Raw genomic sequence first — 19,372 nt, forward strand, 5'->3', positions numbered from 1 at the left:
GCGCTGGTAGTCTTTTACGCCTCCTCCCACCACAGGTTCATAATTAGAGTACTGGCTACTGTATCAATACTGTAGTATATTCACATCTACATTTTTGTTTACATAGATTTTAAAGCTATGTCTGTTCATCTGCAAACATTATGCAGTGAACTCACAAGCATGTGTAACCTTATGCAATGAAACCCAGCCCCCTATAATTACATTGAGGGGCCTAGATACATTTGCAACGTTGCATAGTAGATGACTTAGCATTGGCCTCTACATTGTGTATTATATACTGTATATTTGTGTCTCGTCCATTTAACCTCAAATCTCAATACTTCTGTATATAATAATGTATTCCCCTCTTCCCCCTCTTAATGGTATTTTTATGTCTACTCTATTTTATCTCTATAACCTACTATGTATATAGTCTCACCACTATAATAATGTATTGTCCTCTTCCCTGTCTCCAGACGCGGAGGCTGACGAAGGTGGAGCGCCAGCGTTTCAGTGAGGAGGTGGAGATGCTGAAGGGGCTGCAGCACCCCAATATCGTCCGCTTCTACGACTCCTGGAAGGACAACTGCAAGGGCCACAAGGTCATCCTTCTTGTCACCGAGCTCATGACGTCAGGCACCCTCAAGACGTGAGTTAAAGGGATACTATTTTTATGTATCTGAATCCAGTATGAAGGAAGTTAGAGGTAGTTTCACAAGCCAATGCTAACTAGCTTAGCACAAAGACTGAAAGTATGCTAGCTGTACCCTAAGACTTAAGGTGTGTTCGAATACTTATACTAACCGCACTAACAGTACTATTTGTGACGTAAATTGAGTATGTAGTATGCTTATTGATCATAGTATGGATATAGTTAGTATGCCAACAGTTCCCGGATGTCGTACTACATTCGCCAAAATACGAAGTATACAAGCAGTGTACACTATTTCCGTGCTTTTAGGGCCCATAATGCAATTCTTCCGAAAATGGGCGGAAAATATTTTCAGATTTGAAAAAAATGGCGGAAAATATGCAGCTGAAGTTCGACGAGCGGGGGGACCTAGTCCAATTGATTGCTTTAACTAATTATGACAAATGTTAAGAAAATGTTGAGCAATGTAATAAAGTAATGACTTTTCAAATAAGTTACGTGACACGTTATGTTGGCTGACAATTTGTTTGTTCCTTATGAACCGCATAACTAACCTAACGTTAGTTGGCTGCTAATACATCAAACTTGCCAGTATATGAACTATATGCTATCTAACTACCCAACGTTTATTGACTTGATTATTCACGTCATTCTTAGCTAAGTAGTATAGTCGTTGTGCATTCTCAATGGACATTGTGAATTTGGGTGCGTTCGTAAATTCGCTCTGGTTATCTACTCCGATTTCAGAGCACTCTCGTCTTAGTGTGCCAGTGCGCAGAATAACTGTTTTAATTTACGAAAACTCAACACCCGTTAAATATGGCCGGTGTCAGTAAACGTTTGCAAAAAAGCGTCATTAAATTGTTGCCAACTGCACAGTTAGTCACCAACGCTCTGGATAACATGAAAACAGCCTAACCAGCTTTGTTATGGTGAGTAAAATGGTCAGAGTGCAGTGTTCTCTTATTTGTGTCTGGAAGTAGCTAGCAAGCTAGCCAATTTTAGCCAGTTAGCTTGGGTGCTTGACTGCCGTTGTGAGGTCAGAACGCTCGGATCAACCCTACTCCTCGGCCAGAGCGGGCAGTGTGCGCTTTGAATGGTCTGAATTTACGAACTGACAATCTGACAATGCTCTGAATTTACGAACGCCCACGCACTCTGGCACTCCAGATTGAATTTACGAACACACCCGAAGTCGTAAGATGTCTAGCTAGCAATTTGTTATGCTAACAAGCTAGCAAGAGGTTGCATAGCAACAGCAGGCGAAGCGCTAGTACGCTCAACTGAAAGGATACCTTTTGTTTACAGTATACTAAAATGAACTAATAGTACAGTGGGGGAAAAAAGTGTTTAGTCAGCCACCAATTGTGCAAGTTCTCCCACTTAAAAAGATGAGAGAGGCCTGTAATTTTCATCATAGGTACACGTCAACTATGACAGACAAATTGAGAAGAAAAAAATCCAGAAAATCACATTGTAGGATTTTTTATGAATTTATTTGCAAATTATGGTGGAAAATAAGTATTTGGTCACCTACAAACAAGCAAGATTTCTGGCTCTCACAGACCTGTAACTTCTTCTTTAAGAGGCTCCTCTGTCCTCCACTCGTTACCTGTATTAATGGCACCTGTTTGAACTTGTTATCAGTATAAAAGACACCTGTCCACAACCTCAAACAGTCACACTCCAAACTCCACTATGGCCAAGACCAAAGAGCTGTCAAAGGACACCAGAAACAAAATTGTAGACCTGCACCAGGCTGGGAAGACTGAATCTGCAATAGGTAAGCAGCTTGGTTTGAAGAAATCAACTGTGGGAGCAATTATTAGGAAATGGAAGACATACAAGACCACTGATAATCTCCCTCGATCTGGGGCTCCACGCAAGATCTCACCCCGTGGGGTCAAAATGATCACAAGAACGGTGAGCAAAAATCCCAGAACCACACGGGGGGACCTAGTGAATGACCTGCAGAGAGCTGGGACCAAAGTAACAAAGCCAACCATCAGTAACACACTACGCCGCCAGGGACTCAAACCCTGCTTAAGCCAGTACATGTCCAGGCCCGTCTGAAGTTTGCTAGAGTGCATTTGGATGATCCAGAAGAGGATTGGGAGAATGTCATATGGTCAGATGAAACCAAAATATAACTTTTTGGTAAAAACTCAACTCGTCGTGTTTGGAGGACAAAGAATAATGAGTTGCATCCAAAGAACACCATACCTACTGTGAAGCATGGGGGTGGAAACATCATGCTTTGGGGCTGTTTTTCTGCAAAGGGACCAGGACGACTGATCCGTGTAAAGGAAAGAATGAATGGGGCCATGTATCGTGAGATTTTGAGTGAAAATCTCCTTCCATCAGCAAGGGCATTGAAGGTGAAACGTGGCTGGGTCTTTCAGCATGACAATGATCCCAAACACACCGCCCGGGCAACGAAGGAGTGGCTTCGTAAGCAGCATTTCAAGGTCCTGGAGTGGCCTAGCCAGTCTCCAGATCTCAACCTCATAGAAAATCTTTGGAGGGAGTTGAAAGTCCGTGTTGCCCAGCGACAGGCCCAAAACATCACTGCTCTAGAGGAGATCTGCATGGAGGAATGGGCCAAAATACCAGCAACAGTGTGTGAAAACCTTGTGAAGACTTACAGAAAACGTTTGACCTGTGTCATTGCCAACAAAGGGTATATAACAAAGTATTGAGAAACTTTTGTTATTGACCAAATACTTATTTTCCACCATAATTTGCAAATAAATTCATTAAAAATCCTACAATGTAATTTTCTGGAATTTTTTTTCTCATTTTGTCTGTCATAGTTGACGTGTACCTATGATGAAAATTACAGGCCTCTCTCATCTTTTTAAGTGGGAGAACTTGCACAATTGGTGGCTGACTAAATACTTGTTTTCCCCACTATATATAGTATGTAGTATATACTCATTAAGTATGTAGTACACAGTATGTTAGTATGGGTATTCGAACACAGCTTTAATCTTTGTGCTTAGCATTGGCTCACGAAACTACCTTTAACTTCCTTCATACTGGACGCAGATACATAAAAAGGGTGTCCACGAGTTCATCTGAATCTCGGAATGTAGATAAAGGGCTTCATTGACAAAATCCCAAACTATCCCTTTAAGTCTACCACCACTCCCTGAGTAATACGCAGATGGGGAAAAGAATGTGCCATTTTCCTACGTCATCTCCTTGTAAAAGGGTGTTCAAAAGACTCAAAGCAGATATGCTTTCCGTCTGTGTTTTCTGTTCATGTTAGTGTATCTACTCTATTGGCTAACCTCGGTAGAAATGTAGTGTAATTCTCAATTTGAGCATGACAGGAGAGAATTGGTTCCAGAGACAGAGGGAATGGAAAAGGCTACCTCATCCTCAGGCTCTCAGATTCAGTGTGAGCACCCCTGGTCCACGGTGCTCTGTAACTTAGTAACACTTGTTGCTTACAATGTTGTACCCCATGGTTCCAATCACTCAGTTGCTTGGACAACAGGGTTGTGGGTTTGATTCCCGCATGGGCCACACATGCAGTACTCTTATCAGCCTCACCCTGCAGGTACCTGAAGAGGTTCAAGGAGATGAAGCTGAAGCTGCTGCAGCGCTGGAGCCACCAGATCCTGAAGGGCCTCCACTTCCTCCACACCCGCACCCCGCCCATCATCCACAGGGACCTCAAGTGTGACAACATCTTCATCACCGGCCCCACAGGATCCGTCAAGATCGGCGATCTGGGCCTGGCCACACTAAAGAGTGCGTCGTTCGCCAAGAGTGTCATTGGTGAGTCTCCCAACTACCCACAGCCACTTCAGCTGAAACTGACGCTCAGCATGATGGGGTGCATCAGGGCTCTATTCTAGACCCTGTGATTATTGAATATTTGTAAAGCGTTCTGTCCCCGCTACTAATGAAGGTTTTAGAGTGAGACCTACGTAATAGCTGAAACCTCATAGAGGATGTTAAAACTTTTTGCCAACTACAACACTTACTATTTGCTCAGGGAGTTTATTTATTTATTTTTAACAAAAAACTACAGAGATACAGTATTGTGTGAAACGGTTATTCAATATTTCAATGAATAAATAATTCTCAATTGCTTCCAGTGGCAATCACTCAGTGTCAAACAGAGTCCCAGTCCCACTGCTATCTGTGTGCTGCTGTCCCTTCAGTGTGGTGTGACCTTAAACTGGAGCAACTGTAAATAAAGGCTGCAATGCCATGTTTTAGGCTGGCCGCTGTTTATTTATGTGGCTACGTGTTTATATTTATACTGCCATGGTGCATGATGGCTATTCTTTGTAGTGACGTCAGTACGACTGCCCAAAATGTTCTAATCTATCTCACTGCTATCACAGTGTTTGGTCTCAGTGACTGTTTAATGGTGTGGATCATCTAAGTCCCATTTGGAAACCTTCAAACCTGCAGACGTTTAACATTTGTTTTACATTATCACGCTCGTATAAGATTTGGTATTGTATCAATAAATACTTAATTTTTTGATTACCTCCTGCATTGTTTCTGTACCGCATGGATTATTTTTTTTCAAATTTAATACACTTGTACTGTAAATGAATACCAGAACAGTTCGTTGCCAATACACATTTTTCCTACTGTATTACAAGGCACACAGTTGGCTAGAGTGAGAATGAATAAGGCCACTGTATTGTGAAGTGTAACTGCAGCTATCAGTGAAGTAGGACCACATTTTGCTCCATTCTCATAACCACTGTACCATTATACCCCCCTCACTCTACCCCTCCTCTCTCTCCGTAGGGACTCCTGAGTTCATGGCTCCAGAGATGTATGAGGAGAGGTATGATGAGGCGGTGGACGTCTATGCCTTTGGGATGTGCATGCTGGAGATGACCACGTCTGAGTACCCCTACTCTGAGTGCCAGAACGCTGCCCAGATCTACCGTAAAGTCACCAGCGTGAGTGGATTTCTCTGTCTCTGGTGGATTCTGTGTTTCCAGTCCATGTTGTTCAGTTTGTCTGTTGTTTCGCTAGATGTCGCTCAGATCTGAAGAGAAATGTGGCCATCTTGCTGGTTGCAGTTTGCAGTTTGACAGCACCACTTGTTCAGTGTAGTGCTGCTTGCCTCTGGGAAGAGGTAAGCAGGAAAGAGACATTCAAAAGGTGTGCAACATGTGGATCATCATCTCTTGTTCCTTTCAACTAACTGCAGGAAATGGCCTCCTGCTGTTCTCTCTTTCTCTATCTCCCCCCCTCTGTCTTTCTGTTGAAGTTGCTTGCTATGCATCACTAATGTGACACAAATAGAAACTCTCAAACACTCTCAATTACATACTCTCAATTGAGCATTTTGTGGGTCTCTCTCCATTGTGAATGCCACCTACGTTCTCACTTCCATCCCATCCGGTCTCCTAAAATAGAAAACCTCCCCTTGTACCCAACCCTGTTAGCTCTGTTTCTGAGTGTTTATCAGACCACTAATGGTAATCTACTGTCTCTCATCTCTATCCAATGTCGCTGTGACATTTCTCCTTAGCAGAGTCAATTACAGGGTCTCTGTGGAGCTATAATGGTATTTACCAAATGGACGTCTCTCTTTCACTGCTGTAATCAGCAGTTGCACCGTAACGAGCAGATTTGGAAGAGCTGAAGCGCTCGGACTTGATTGCTAATTACTGGAATTGGAATTATGCCTTAAGTATTTTACTTGTCGGAGAACGAGGTCCTCATGCAGGAATGGGAACATCTCCACAATGCTGGATTGTCTCCACTCCACAATTCTGGATTTCTTTGTGGTAATTTGGCCAAAAAACTGAAATCCCAAAGGACCAAGCACGTTGTGGATTAATTTACATGCAGCTCTTCCAACGTGATTGACGCACTAAAAACCCACGTGCTAGCTGTGTGTGTGTGTGTGTGTGTGTGTGAGAACGTTACAGCCCTGGAACAAAACAAGCAGTATTTAGTGCTAGAGTCCAAATGAGTGTTATAGCTTCGAGGAAGCATGGCTCTCACTCCGTTATGGGTTTTCTGCCAAAAGCAGTTCGCCAGCCAGCCTCTGTATTCAGACGTTCTCCAGCCAGCCTCTGTATTCAGACGTTCTCCAGCCAGCCTCTGTATTCAGACGTTCTCCAGCCAGCCTCTGTATTCAGACGTTCTCCAGCCAGCCTCTGTATTCAGACGTTCTCCAGCCAGCCTCTGTATTCAGACGTTCTCCAGCCAGCCTCTGTATTCAGACGTTCTCCAGCCAGCCTCTGTATTCAGACGTTCTCCAGCCAGCCTCTGTATTCAGACGTTCTCCAGCCAGCCTCTGTATTCAGACGTTCTCCAGCCAGCCTCTGTATTCAGACGTTCTCCAGCCAGCCTCTGTATTCAGACATTCTCCAGCCAGCCTCTGTATTGAGACGTTCTCCAGCCAGCCTCTGTATTCAGACTTACATGCTTATTTGCACTGTTGTTTCTTATTTGTGTTGACCTCAGTAGATAAGGACCTCCATGCTTTGTTCATACCACAGTTCTAATTCAGCCATGGGGCTTGACCTATAGAGGAAATGAATAGCAGATTATTACTGAGACTACAGCAAATCGCCACCATTCTCCCCCTACACTTAGCCACTGTCTGACATCATTTTATGATAATGTCTGTGTCCTCAAATTATCTTGTTCCCTTTCTCAGAGCTATATATTTATGCTATGATAGGAGAGCTGTATATCTTTGTTAACCTGATGGTGAAAGAGGAACTAAATGGTCTATTGGTGGAATGATATCACTGTCGTGTTTAGTAGCCTTCACCAACAGGACAAACAGTGGAGATTATATATGACTTGTGTGATGTCAGATAGGTTTCCCCTGTGCTGTGTGAGATGAGACATTATACGGTGTCCATGACCATCCATCTGCACAGAAAGACCTATTTGTTTTTCCTTCAGGTGAGCTACATTGCCTTTTCAAGTAGGCGTAAAAGCTTTGTCCTCCCTCATTCCTGTGTGCATGTGTGTGTGTGTTTTACATCTGTGTGAGTGTGTATTGTATGTGCGTTTGTGCATTCTCAGACACATTTGTTGAAATGTGTGTGTGTTTGTGTGTGTGTCTGTGTGTGAGTGTATTTGTGTCTGTGTGTACGTGTATCTGCATGAGCATGTGTGTGGGCGGCGGAATGACGCCAGTGTGTGGGTGCACAAAAGCCAAGACAATGCCCCCAAACCAAGTAACTTTCAAAAATAACATTCAAGAATCAGCCAAGTTAGAGTAAATAATTTAGCCAATACACTACAGCAAATTAACTTGGACAGTAACACTGACTTCTCTGTAAGTTCACTGGGTTGAAGTGCGCTCTTACAGAAGCAGAACATTACTGAGTGCGTCAGCTGACGAGGGGTTGCCGCCGCTGCAACAGGACATTGATACGGTGAGCAGAACTGGCCCAGCATCACTCCTCCAACTCTTCAAAGCCGTCTCTGTGCTGTGGTCTGACTGAGTGTGTGTGAAAAGACAGACACAGCCTTGTGACCAAGGCGTTAGCGGATGCCCGCTGCGCCTCTTAAAATGCATGTACTACCAATTTACTACTGTGTATCGATGGAGGTTACTGGCCTGTTAAATGTCGTCATAAAATCTATTATTGTAAGGTGGTCCTCATAAGAATGTACTCTAATTGGCTAAAGATATGTACCTGTAATGTCACCTAGGGACGTCCTAGGATAGGATAGCTGGTGCCAGCTATATACAGTACAGTACCAATTGGATACACAGGACCTTCCCTAGGACAACAGTACTAAGGCAGGTGTTTAAAGAGGTATACTCAGGAGTGGCATACAGGTTACAGTAATCCTTTTTGGAGGGAATCCCAATTTGAAGGGTTAATGTACACAAACTTAAGTCACTCACTGAAGTAATGTTTTCTTTCCAGATTTGCCCCTTTGTTATCTTGAAAAAGAGGCATGTATTGACTGTGTACTATCTACTCAATGATAGATACACGCTCATCGAACAGCTCATTCCAAAATCATAGGCATTAAAATGGAGTTGCTCCGCCTTTTTCTGCTATAACATCCTCCACTCTGCTTTCCACTAGATGTTGGAACATTGCTATGGGGACTTGCTTCCATTCAGCCACAAGAGCATTAGTGAGGTTGGGCACTGATGTTGGGCGATTAGGCCTGGTTCGCAGTGGCTTTCCAATTCATCCCAAAGGTGTTCGATGGGGTTGAGGTCAGGGTTCTGTGCAGGCCATTCAAGTTCTTCCACACCGATCTTGACAAACCATTTCTGTATGGACCTCGCTTTGTGCACGAGGGCATTGTCCAAACTGTTGCCACAAAGTTGGAAGCACAGAATCGTCTAGAATGTCATTGTATGCTGTAGCGTTAATATTTCCCTTCACTGGAACTAAGGGGCCTAGCCCGAACCATGAAAAACAGCCCCAGACCATTATTCCTCCTCCACCAAACTTTACAGTTGCCACTATGCATCCGGGCAGGTAGCATTCTCCTGGCATCCGCCAAACCCAGAGTCGTCCGTCAGACTCCTAGATGGTGAAGCGTTTCATCACAGAGAACGTGTTTCCACTGCTCCAGAGTCCAATGACGGCGAGCTTTACACCACTTCAGCCGACGCTTGACATTGCGCATGGTGATCTTAGGCTTGTGTGCAGCTGCTCGGCCATGGAAACCCATTTCATGAAGCTCCCGATGAACAGTTCTTGTGCTGACATTACTTCCAGAAGCAGTTTGGAACACGGTAGTGAGTGTTGCAACCGAGGACAGACGATTGTTACGCGCTACGCGCTTCAGCACTCGGCGTCCCGTTCTATGAGCTTGTGTGGCTTACCACTTCGTGGCTGAGCCGTTGTTGCTCCTAGATGTTTCCACTTCACAATAACAGCACTTACAGTTGACCAGGGCAACTCTAGAAGGGCAGAAATTCGATGAACTGACTTGTTGGAAAGGTGGCATCCTATGACGGTGCCACGTTGAAAGTCACTGAGCTCTTCAGGAAGGCCATTCTACTGCCAATGTTTTTCTATGGAGATTGCATGGTTGTGTGCTCAATTTTATACACCTGTCAGCAACGGGTGTGGCTGAGATAGCCAAATCCACTAATTTAAAGGGGTGTCCACATACTTTTGTGTATATATAGTGTATGTTCATTCAATGTGCAGAATACAGAATATTATACATTTCCATTGATCCTACCAACAACCTCAACACATTTGTGATTTCACATGGTAAGGAGAAAATTGCATTCTAGGATTCTAGGAATTCCAGGAACATTCGTCGTTCCCCCACACAACATATTACCATTAAGCAAGAGGTCACCAGGGTTTAATAAAGCCTTCAAAGAACAGGAGTTCCTGGCAGCTTACCAGAGTGTGTATTTACCATGGCTACCAGCCCTCTAACCCTCCCTCCTCTATCAATTGTCCAATGAGTAACAAATGACTGAATGGCGAGAGTCACCTCTGTGATGAATCTTGTTGAATCAAATGAGTAGATCTCAAGCATCATTGAGCCATTCAGTCACCTTTCTGGAACAATTGCGAAGAGGATAAAGCTAAGAGGCTTATGTGTGACCTTCACAGATTTCAGTAGTTCTGTGTGGTATGGTGACATTTACGTCACGGTATTGGGAGGTGCGATTGAAAGTCATTGCCTGAAGCCCCATACCTAAGCTCACAGTCTTCATTGAGTGGCAGTCCATTGAGTGGCAATCATATTGTTTTCAACATGGGGTCCAACTATGGGGTGAACAAGGTCTTACCATGCCTTGATACAGAGGGGTTGGGTTAAATGCAGAAAACACATTTCAGTTGAATGCATTCAGTTGTACAACTGACTAGGTATCCCCCTTTCACCTTTCCCCTTATTGAACATGATCTGACTCCATACAATGACATCTTGAGAGCCAATTAAAGGCAATGGGAGAGTCAGACTAATCAGTACATTGCCAATTCACTACCTGCCGCCCACACAACCAAAACCCTGCTGTGCTGCTATGGGGGTACATTGCCTGTTTCCCTTTCTAGTGAGAGAGTGTGGGTGTGAGGGAACAGATACCCCTGGCCATGCCCTCTCTCCACCACCCCTGGGCTGGCCCTCTCTAGTCTCTACTCTTTTCTGCCTCCCAACCAGCCAGTGTTGTGTAGATTTTGTAACTCCACAGCCCCTCCTCTACCTCTGTACTCTACTGCTGGGTTATAATTAGCCACCAGAGCCGTGGACGCCACCACACCACCACTGTCCCTCCTCCTCCCCATGTTTCTACCCACACACACTGAACACCCACCAGGCAATAAGGAGCTCTGACGCACTTCCTTTCTGTGTGTGTCTGTGGTGGGTGTGTTAGAGGATCTGCTGCTGATCCAGAGGTTTTCTGTTCATCCTGATCGTGTTTATTATGTTTCAGCGCTTGTTTCCAGTGACAAAGAAAGGGAGGAGGGGGATTGGTGAGATTAAGAGAGACAAAAAGAAATGGAGAACCTATTTAGGGTGTTATAATTGACATAGATATCACTGTTTTAGTGGTCATCTCCCGAGGCAGACCATGCTTGCACACGCACACTACACACGCGTACATTGTAATATTGTTGTGTGGTGGTATTATACATTTTGTATTGTAGATATGTAGTGGCGTAATAATGTTATCTCTCTCTCTCTGTCTCTCTCTCTCAAATTCAGATTGCTTTATTGGCATGAAAGATATTGCCAAAGCAGTATAGTGGTACAGCATTTCAGTAAATACAGTACAATGCAATGAGGATAATGAAATAAAGTTCATTTCAGTAGTAATAATAATAGTACATATAATCATGTACAGTGAGGGAAAAAAGTATTTGATCCCCTGCTGATTTTGTACGTTTGCCCACTGACAAAGAAATGATCAGTAAGTGAAATAATCTGTCTGTCAACAATTGTTGGAAAAATTACTTGTGTCATGCACAAAGTAGATGTCCTAACCGACTTGCCAAAACTATAGTTTGTTAACAAGACATTTGTGGAGTGGTTGAAAAACGAGTTTTAATGACTCCAACCTAAGTGTACAGTGAGGGAAAAAAGTATTTGATCCCCTGCTGATTTTGTACGTTTGCCCACTGACAAAGAAATGATCAGTCTATAATTTTAATGGTAGGTTTATTTGAACAGTGAGAGACAGAATAATAACAAACAAATCCAGAAAAACACATGTCAAAAATGTTATAAATTGATTTGCATTTTAATGAGGGAAATAAGTATTTGACCCCCTCTCAATCAGAAAGATTTCTGGCTCCCAGGTGTCTTTTATACAGGTAACGAGCTGAGATTAGGAGCACACTCTTAAAGGGAGTGCTCCTAATCTCAGCTTGTTACCTGTATAAAAGACACCTGTCCACAGAAGCAATCAATCAATCAGATTCCAAACTCTCCACCATGGCCAAGACCAAAGAGCTCTCCAAGGATGTCAGGGACAAGATTGTAGACCTACACAAGGCTGGAATGGGCTACAAGACCATCGCCAAGCAGCTTGGTGAGAAGGTGACAACAAAGAGCGTCTGCTAAATGACAAATGTAAAAATGTAAAAAGATTATTTGCAAATGGAAGAAACATAAAATAACTGTCAATCTCCCTCGGCCTGGTGCTCCATGCAAGATCTCACCTCGTGGAGTTGCAATGATCATGAGAACGGTGAGGAATCAGCCCAGAACTACACAGGAGGATCTTGTCAATGATCTCAAGGCAGCTGGGACCATAGTCACCAAGAAAATAATTGGTAACACACTACGCCGTGAAGGACTGAAATCCTGCAGCGCCCGCAAGGTCCCCCTGCTCAAGAAAGCACATATATATGCCCGTCTGAAGTTTGCCAATGAACATCTGAATGATTCCGAGGAGAACTGGGTGAAAGTGTTGTGGTCAAATGAGACCAAAATCGAGTTATTTGGCATCAACTCAACTCGCCGTGTTTGGAGGAGGAGGAATGCTGCCTATGACCCCAAGAACACCATCCCCACCGTCAAACATGGAGGTGGAAACATTATGCTTTGGGGGTGTTTTTCTGCTAAGGGGACAGGACAACTTCACCGCATCAAAGGGACAATGGACGGGGTCATGTATTGTCAAATCTTGGGTGAGAACCTCCTTCCCTCAGCCAGGGCATTGAAAATGGGTCGTGGATGGGTATTCCAGCATGACAATGACCCAAAACACACGGCCAAGGCAACAAAGGAGTGGCTCAAGAAGAAGCACTTTAAGGTCCTGGAGTGGCCTAGCCAGTCTCCAGACCATAATCCCATAGAAAATCTGTGGAGGGAGGTGAAGGTTTGAGTTGCCAAACATCAGGCTCGACACCTTAATGCCTTGGAGAAGATCTGCAAAGAGGAGTGGGACAAAATCCCTCCTGAGATGTGTGCAAACCTGGTGGCCAACTACAAGAAACGTCTGACCTCTGTGATTGCCAACAAGGGTTTTGCCACCAAGTACTAAATCATGTTTTGCAGAGGGGTCAAATACTTATTTCCCTCATTAAAATGCAAATCAATTTATAAAATTTTTGACATGCGTTTTTCTGGATTTTTTTGTTGTTATTCTGTCTCTCACTGTTCAAATAAACCTACCATTAAAATTATAGACTGATCATTTCTTTGTCAGTGGGCAAACATACAAAATCAGCAGGGGATCAAATACTTTTTTCCCTCACTGTATACAGGTACAACACTACTGCTGTTGTATTGTGTAATCTTCGGTCAGTACATTTAATTAAGTAAAAATACGATTATAAAAAAGAAAAAGAAAGAATGGCACAAAATGTACAACAAAATGTACATGGATGATGGTTACATTATGTATTACTTGTAAGTTGTATACAATGTAAATATTTCAAGGAATTAATGGTCATGGGATGTCCCTCAGGCTACTAAACATATCTGGCAGTAATATTTGTTTTTTTTCCTCAACCAGGATAATTCCCAGCTTTATGTTATTAGTAAATGCACAGAAGTTGGGAATTGATTAAAATATATATATATATATATTCTTATTTGGGAGTATTTCTCACAGTAGAGGAAAAGGTGCATCTCTGTCTCTACCTCCCCTGTCGTGCAGTGACCACATAGACTCTCCTCTTTGGGTAGCCATGTCTTTTTATGTCTCCCTTTTTCTATAGCCAATTGCTGGTCGCTGAGCCTGTATTTGGTCAGGATCTGTCTCTGACAGTGTAGAGATATTCTGCCCATTTGTATTCTCTTTTGATGGCCAAATAGCAATTTAGTTTATTCTGTGTTTTTGTTTCATTTTCCCTATTTGTCAAGTAGGAGGTTTTCATTTTTGTAACAATTTGATTGATTTTCCTGTGTGTTTGGATAATAGTGTTGTTTAGTGTTTTTAACAGCTGACATACAGGACTATTTTAAGGGTTCAGCTCTTGGGTTTCCAGTGCTTTGAATTATAAGGGTGTTTTGGGGCTTAATTTCAAATGGTGCCAACATTTTAGTGTCCGAGTTCCGCTCTGCATGCATTATTTGGTACTTTCTTTTGGAAATTTAGGATAATTCTGCAGAATTCTGTATGTAGATTTTCTATTGGGTTTTTCTCCCAATGCTTATAACTGTCTCTCTCTCTCTATTTCTCTCTCTCTCTGTCTCTCTCTGTCATGGGTGCATAATTAGAGTAGCCGTGTAATTTACATAATTAATGCTATCCGACTCAGGCCAACTGGCTGTTTTAGTGGTCATCTCCCTAGGCAGACCATACAGACCCCTCTCAAAGAGAAAAAGACTACGAGTGTGAGAAACAACCATAGAAGGAGCTCTCTCTGTCTCTCTGTCTCTGTCTCTCTGTCTCTCTCTCTCTGTCTCTCTCTCTCTCTGTCTCTCAGTTCAATTCAAAGGGATTTATTGGCATGGGAAACATGTTTAAATTGCCAAAGCAAGTGAAATAGATAATAAACAAAAGTGAAATAAACAATAAAAAATTAACAGTAAACATTACACTAACAAAAGTTCGAAAGGAACAGAGACATTTCAAATGTCATATTATGGCTATATACAGTGTTGTAACAATGTGCAGATAGTTAAAGTACAAGAGGAAAATAAATAAACATATATCCGTTTGATTTACAATGGTGTTTGTTCTTCACTGGTTGCCCTTTTCTTGTGGCAACAGGTCACAAATCTTGCTGCTGTGATTGCACACTGTGATATTTCACCCAATAGATATGGGAGTTTATCAAAATTTGATTTGTTATGGAATTCTTTGGGTCTGTGTAATCTGAGGGAAATATGTGTCTCTAATATGGTCATACATTTAGCATGAGGTTAGGAAGTGCAGCTCAGTTTCCACCTCATTTTGTGGGCAGTGTGCACATAGCCTGTCTTCTCTTGAGAGCCAGGTCTGCCGACGGCGGCCGCTCTCAATAGCAAGGCTATACTTACTGAGTCTGTACATAGTCAAAACTTTCCTTAATTTTGGGTCAGTCACAGGAGTCAGGTATTCTGCCACTGTGTACTCTCTGTTTAGCGCCAAATAGCGTTCTAATTTGCAGTTTTTTTGTTAATTCTTTCCAATGTGTCAAGTAATTATATTTTTGTTTTCTCATGATTTGGTTGGGTCTAATTGTGTTGCTGTCCTGGGGCTCTGTTTGTGTTTGTGGACAGAGCCCCAGAACCAGCTGGCTGAGGGACTCTTCTCTAAGTTCATCTCTCTGTAGGTGAGGGCTTTGTGGTGGAATGTGTGGGCATCGCTTCCTTTTAGGTGGTTGTAGAATTGAACAGCTCTTTTCTTGATTTTGATAACTAGTGGGTATAGTCCTAATTCTGCTCTGCATGCATTGTTTGGGGTTTTGCATTGTACACAAAGTATATTTTTGCAGACTTCTGCATGCAGAGTCTCAATTGGGTGTTTGTCCCATTTTGTCAATTCTTGGTTGGTGAGTGGACCTCAGACCTCACAATCATATAGGGCAATGGGTTTGATAGCATTATACCCTCTCTCTCTCTCTCTCTCTCTCTCTCTCTGTCTTATGTGTGCATAATTAGAGTAGCCATGTAATTGACATAATTAATGCTATCCATCTCAGGCAAACTCGCTGTTTTAGTGGTCATATCCCGAGGCAGACGTCTGTCTGTCTGTCTGTCTGTCTGTCTGTCTGTCTGTCTGTCTGTTTGTCTGTCTGTCTGTCTGTCTGTCTGTATGTATGTATGTCTGTCTGTCTGCATGTCTGTCTGTCTGTCTCTCTCTGTCTGTCTGTCTATCTCTGTCTCTGTCTCTGTCTGTTTGTCTATCTCTCTGTCTGTCTATCTCTCTCTCTGTCTGTCTATCTCTCTCTGTCTCTCTCTCTCTCTGTCTATCTCTCTCTCTGTCTATCTCTCTGTCTGTCTCTCTCTCTCTGTCTATCTCTCTCTGTCTGTCTCTCTCTCTGTCTCTCTCTCTCTCTCTGTCTATCTCTCTCTCTGTCTATATCTCTGTCTCTGTCTCGCTGTCTCTGTCTCTGTCTCGCTGTCTCTGTCTCTCTGTCTCGCTGTCTCTGTCTCTCTCTGTCTATCTCTCTCTCTCTGTCTATCTCTCTCTGTCTCGCTGTCTCTGTCTCGCTGTCTCTGTCTCTCGCTGTCTCTGTCTCTCGCTGTCTCTTGTCTCTCTATCTCTCTCTGTCTTTGTGTCTCTGTCTGTCTGTCTCTCTCTATGTGTGTGCACATTTGTGCATGTGTGCATAATTAGAGTAGGCGTGTAATTGACATAATTAATGCTATCCGTCTCAGGCAAACTAGAGTCTGTGTGATTGAATCATGTTATAAGGAACACGCGTGTACACGTGTACACAAACCTGTGGCCCATATCCTCCCACACATGTTCCATACATGTACATACGTTTCCCTGACTCTGGTTTCAATTATGGTTCAACTCTAGTTTCGGCCTACGAACCACTAGCATTATACCCTTTTTTAATACAAAGCTTACAGGCTGGCAGCAGGGAGCCAGCCTGTAAGCTTTGTATTCAAAAAGCCAGTAGCACAATAACTTTTTCAATTTGATTGTTATAGTCCTGAAAAAAAGACTTTATTTTACGTGAGAAGATTAAAGCATCCACATCAAGGCATTTTTCAAAGGGCTTTCTGAGTGCTAGAAGTCAGTAAGCCATAGCACAGTGGAAAGTGGAGCCTTCTCATCTCTCTCAATACACAAGGTGCTCTCACTGTTTGTGTGTGTTGAATTTGAGTTTGTGTGTTAACTCCAAATTGTAGAGGTAATTAAGTCAATCCTCTTCAAAGTATATCTAGCTGGACGGGGACAACATGCTTATGTTCTGTATCCACCCATCAGTGCTTCTGTGTTTTCTCCACCTAAAACATTGGTGTTCTTGGAAAGCTCATTTGCGTGATTAGGATGATTTGTTTGCTGTCAGTGGGTATTATGGAGGACATTTGTCAGAGAGAGAGAGAGAGAGAGAGAGAGAGAGAGAGATAAATATTCCTATCCAAATCTGATGCAAAATATTCAATAGTGTAATTTTACCAATTGCACTATATGGAAGCGAGGTTTGGGGCCCTAATCAAGAGACCCATCATCTCTCATGAACGTTCAGTTTGACATTGTACTTGCCATGCCATGGAGATTGGATTAGAGAAAGCGTCCATTATGATGTCTGTCTCCCAGAAGACAATATCCTCCAGTTTTTTTCCATCTTCAACTCATCTCCCTGTCTCACTCTTTCCCTCTCTCTATTCTAAAAACAGAGTATTCATTCATTCTATTCATTCAGGTTTCTGTGGTAAGCGTTTGGAGACTTCCTGTGTGTGTCTGCTTGTGTGTGTGTGTGTGTGTGTATGAGAGAAACAGACTGCTTATTTTCCATTGACAAGATGGTGGGAGTGGTTAGCTCTGTATCTCAGGACTTCATGTCCTCAGCACACCTCAGAGTCTCGGTGGGTCAGGACGTTGGGGAGATGTTGGGTTGATGTCACCGACCAACAAAAGCCACTGTACAGAGCACGCTCTGTGACTCCTACCTAAGCCTCTCTAAAGACTGAAGGGTTTATTCACATCTTCAGATGTTTTTCATATCAGCCATTTAGATGGAGACCATTTAGCTATTTTTTTCTCTCTATTTTTGTTGCTTTGAATGTCTTGTTTGTTTTGTTATGTATTTTCCCTTCCTTTTTCTCTTACGTAGTTAAACGCTGCCATTATCTGCTCGGATAACACCAGAGAATTAGAGGAGTATCACGTTGTATAATGATAGGAGACAGGCGCAGGAATATGTAATAGGGGTTTTATTTTCTCTACCCAACACAAGGTACGTCATGAACAACGACGGGGACGAAGCCCAAAACAAACACGTGTATATATATTTATAACACAGGGATGTAACCCAAACAAAAGAGCGAGGTGTAAACCTCTAAATAATACACGGGACGAGACCTGTAATAACAAGAGCACAATTCCACGGTATGTAACCCGTAATACAAAGTACTCACGAGACCAACGGACATGGGACAATTATCGACAAGGACAATGGGGAACAGAGGGCACATACAGTGGGGAGAACAAGTATTTGATACACTGCCGATTTTGCAGGTTTTCCTACTTACAAAGCATGTAGAGGTCTGTAATTTTTTATCATAGGTACACTTCAACTGTGAGAGACGGAATCTAAAACAAAAATCCAGAAAATCACATTGTATGATTTTTAAGTAATTAATTTGCATTTTATTGCATGACATAAGTATTTGATACACCAGAAAAGCATAACTTAATATTTGGTACAGAAACCTTTGTTTGCAATTACAGAGATCATACTTTTCCTGTAGGTCTTGACCAGGTTTGCACACACTGCAGCAGGGATTTTGGCCCACTCCTCCATACAGACCTTCTCCAGATCCTTCAGGTTTCGGGGCTGTTGCTGGGCAATACGGACTTTCAGCTCCCTCCAAAGATTTTCTATTGGGTTCAGGTCTGGAGACTGGCTAGGCCACTCCAGGACCTTGAGATGCTTCTTACGGAGCCACTCCTTAGTTGCCCTGGCTGTGTGTTTCGGGTCGTTGTCATGCTGGAAGACACAGCCACGACCCATCTTCAATGCTCTTACTGAGGCAAGGAGGTTGTTGGCCAAGATCTCGCGATACATGGTCCCATCCATCCTCCCCTCAATACGGTGCAGTCGTCCTGTCCCCTTTGCAGAAAAGCATCCCCAAAGAATGATGTTTCCACCTCCATGCTTCACAGTTGGGATGGTGTTCTTGGGGTTGTTCTCATCCTTCTTCTTCCTCCAAACACGGCGAGTGGAGTTTAGACCAAAAAGCTCTATTTTTGTCTCATCAGACCACATGACCTTCTCCCATTCCTCCTCTGGATCATCCAGATGGTCATTGGCAAACTTCAGATGGGCCTGGACATGCGCTGGCTTGAGCAGGGGGACCTTGCGTGCGCTGCAGGATTTTAATCCTTGACGGCGTAGTGTGTTACTAATGGTTTTCTTTGAGACTGTGGTCCCAGCTCTCTTCAGGTCATTGACCAGGTCCTGCCGTGTAGTTCTGGGCTGATCCCTCACCTTCCTCATGATCATTAATGCCCCACGAGGTGAGATCTTCCATGGAGCCCCAGACCGAGGATGATTGACCGTCATCTTGAACTTCTTCCATTTTCTAATAATTGCGCCAACAGTTGTTGCCTTCTCACCAAGCTGCTTGCCTATTGTCCTGTAGCCCATCCCAGCCTTGTGCAGGTCTACAATTTTATCCCTGATGTCCTTACACAGCTCTCTGGTCTTGGCCATTGTGGAGAGGTTGGAGTCT

General features: G+C 43.2%; 1 protein-coding gene across 1 annotated transcript in view; it reads left to right on the forward strand.

Moving 5' to 3' along the window:
* Positions 1-19,372, forward strand: part of LOC121551758 (serine/threonine-protein kinase WNK4-like) — a 58,144-nt gene that overhangs the window by 27,876 nt on the left and 10,896 nt on the right. Inside the window, exons 2-4 of the mRNA XM_045218025.1 lie at positions 456-628; positions 4,197-4,417; positions 5,411-5,568. Of these exons, the coding sequence (XP_045073960.1) occupies positions 456-628; positions 4,197-4,417; positions 5,411-5,568 (552 nt within the window). The remainder of the gene's footprint in view (positions 1-455; positions 629-4,196; positions 4,418-5,410; positions 5,569-19,372) is intronic.

The sequence above is a fragment of the Coregonus clupeaformis genome, unplaced genomic scaffold (assembly GCF_020615455.1).
Source record: "Coregonus clupeaformis isolate EN_2021a unplaced genomic scaffold, ASM2061545v1 scaf1321, whole genome shotgun sequence".
Taxonomy (NCBI): domain Eukaryota; kingdom Metazoa; phylum Chordata; class Actinopteri; order Salmoniformes; family Salmonidae; genus Coregonus; species Coregonus clupeaformis.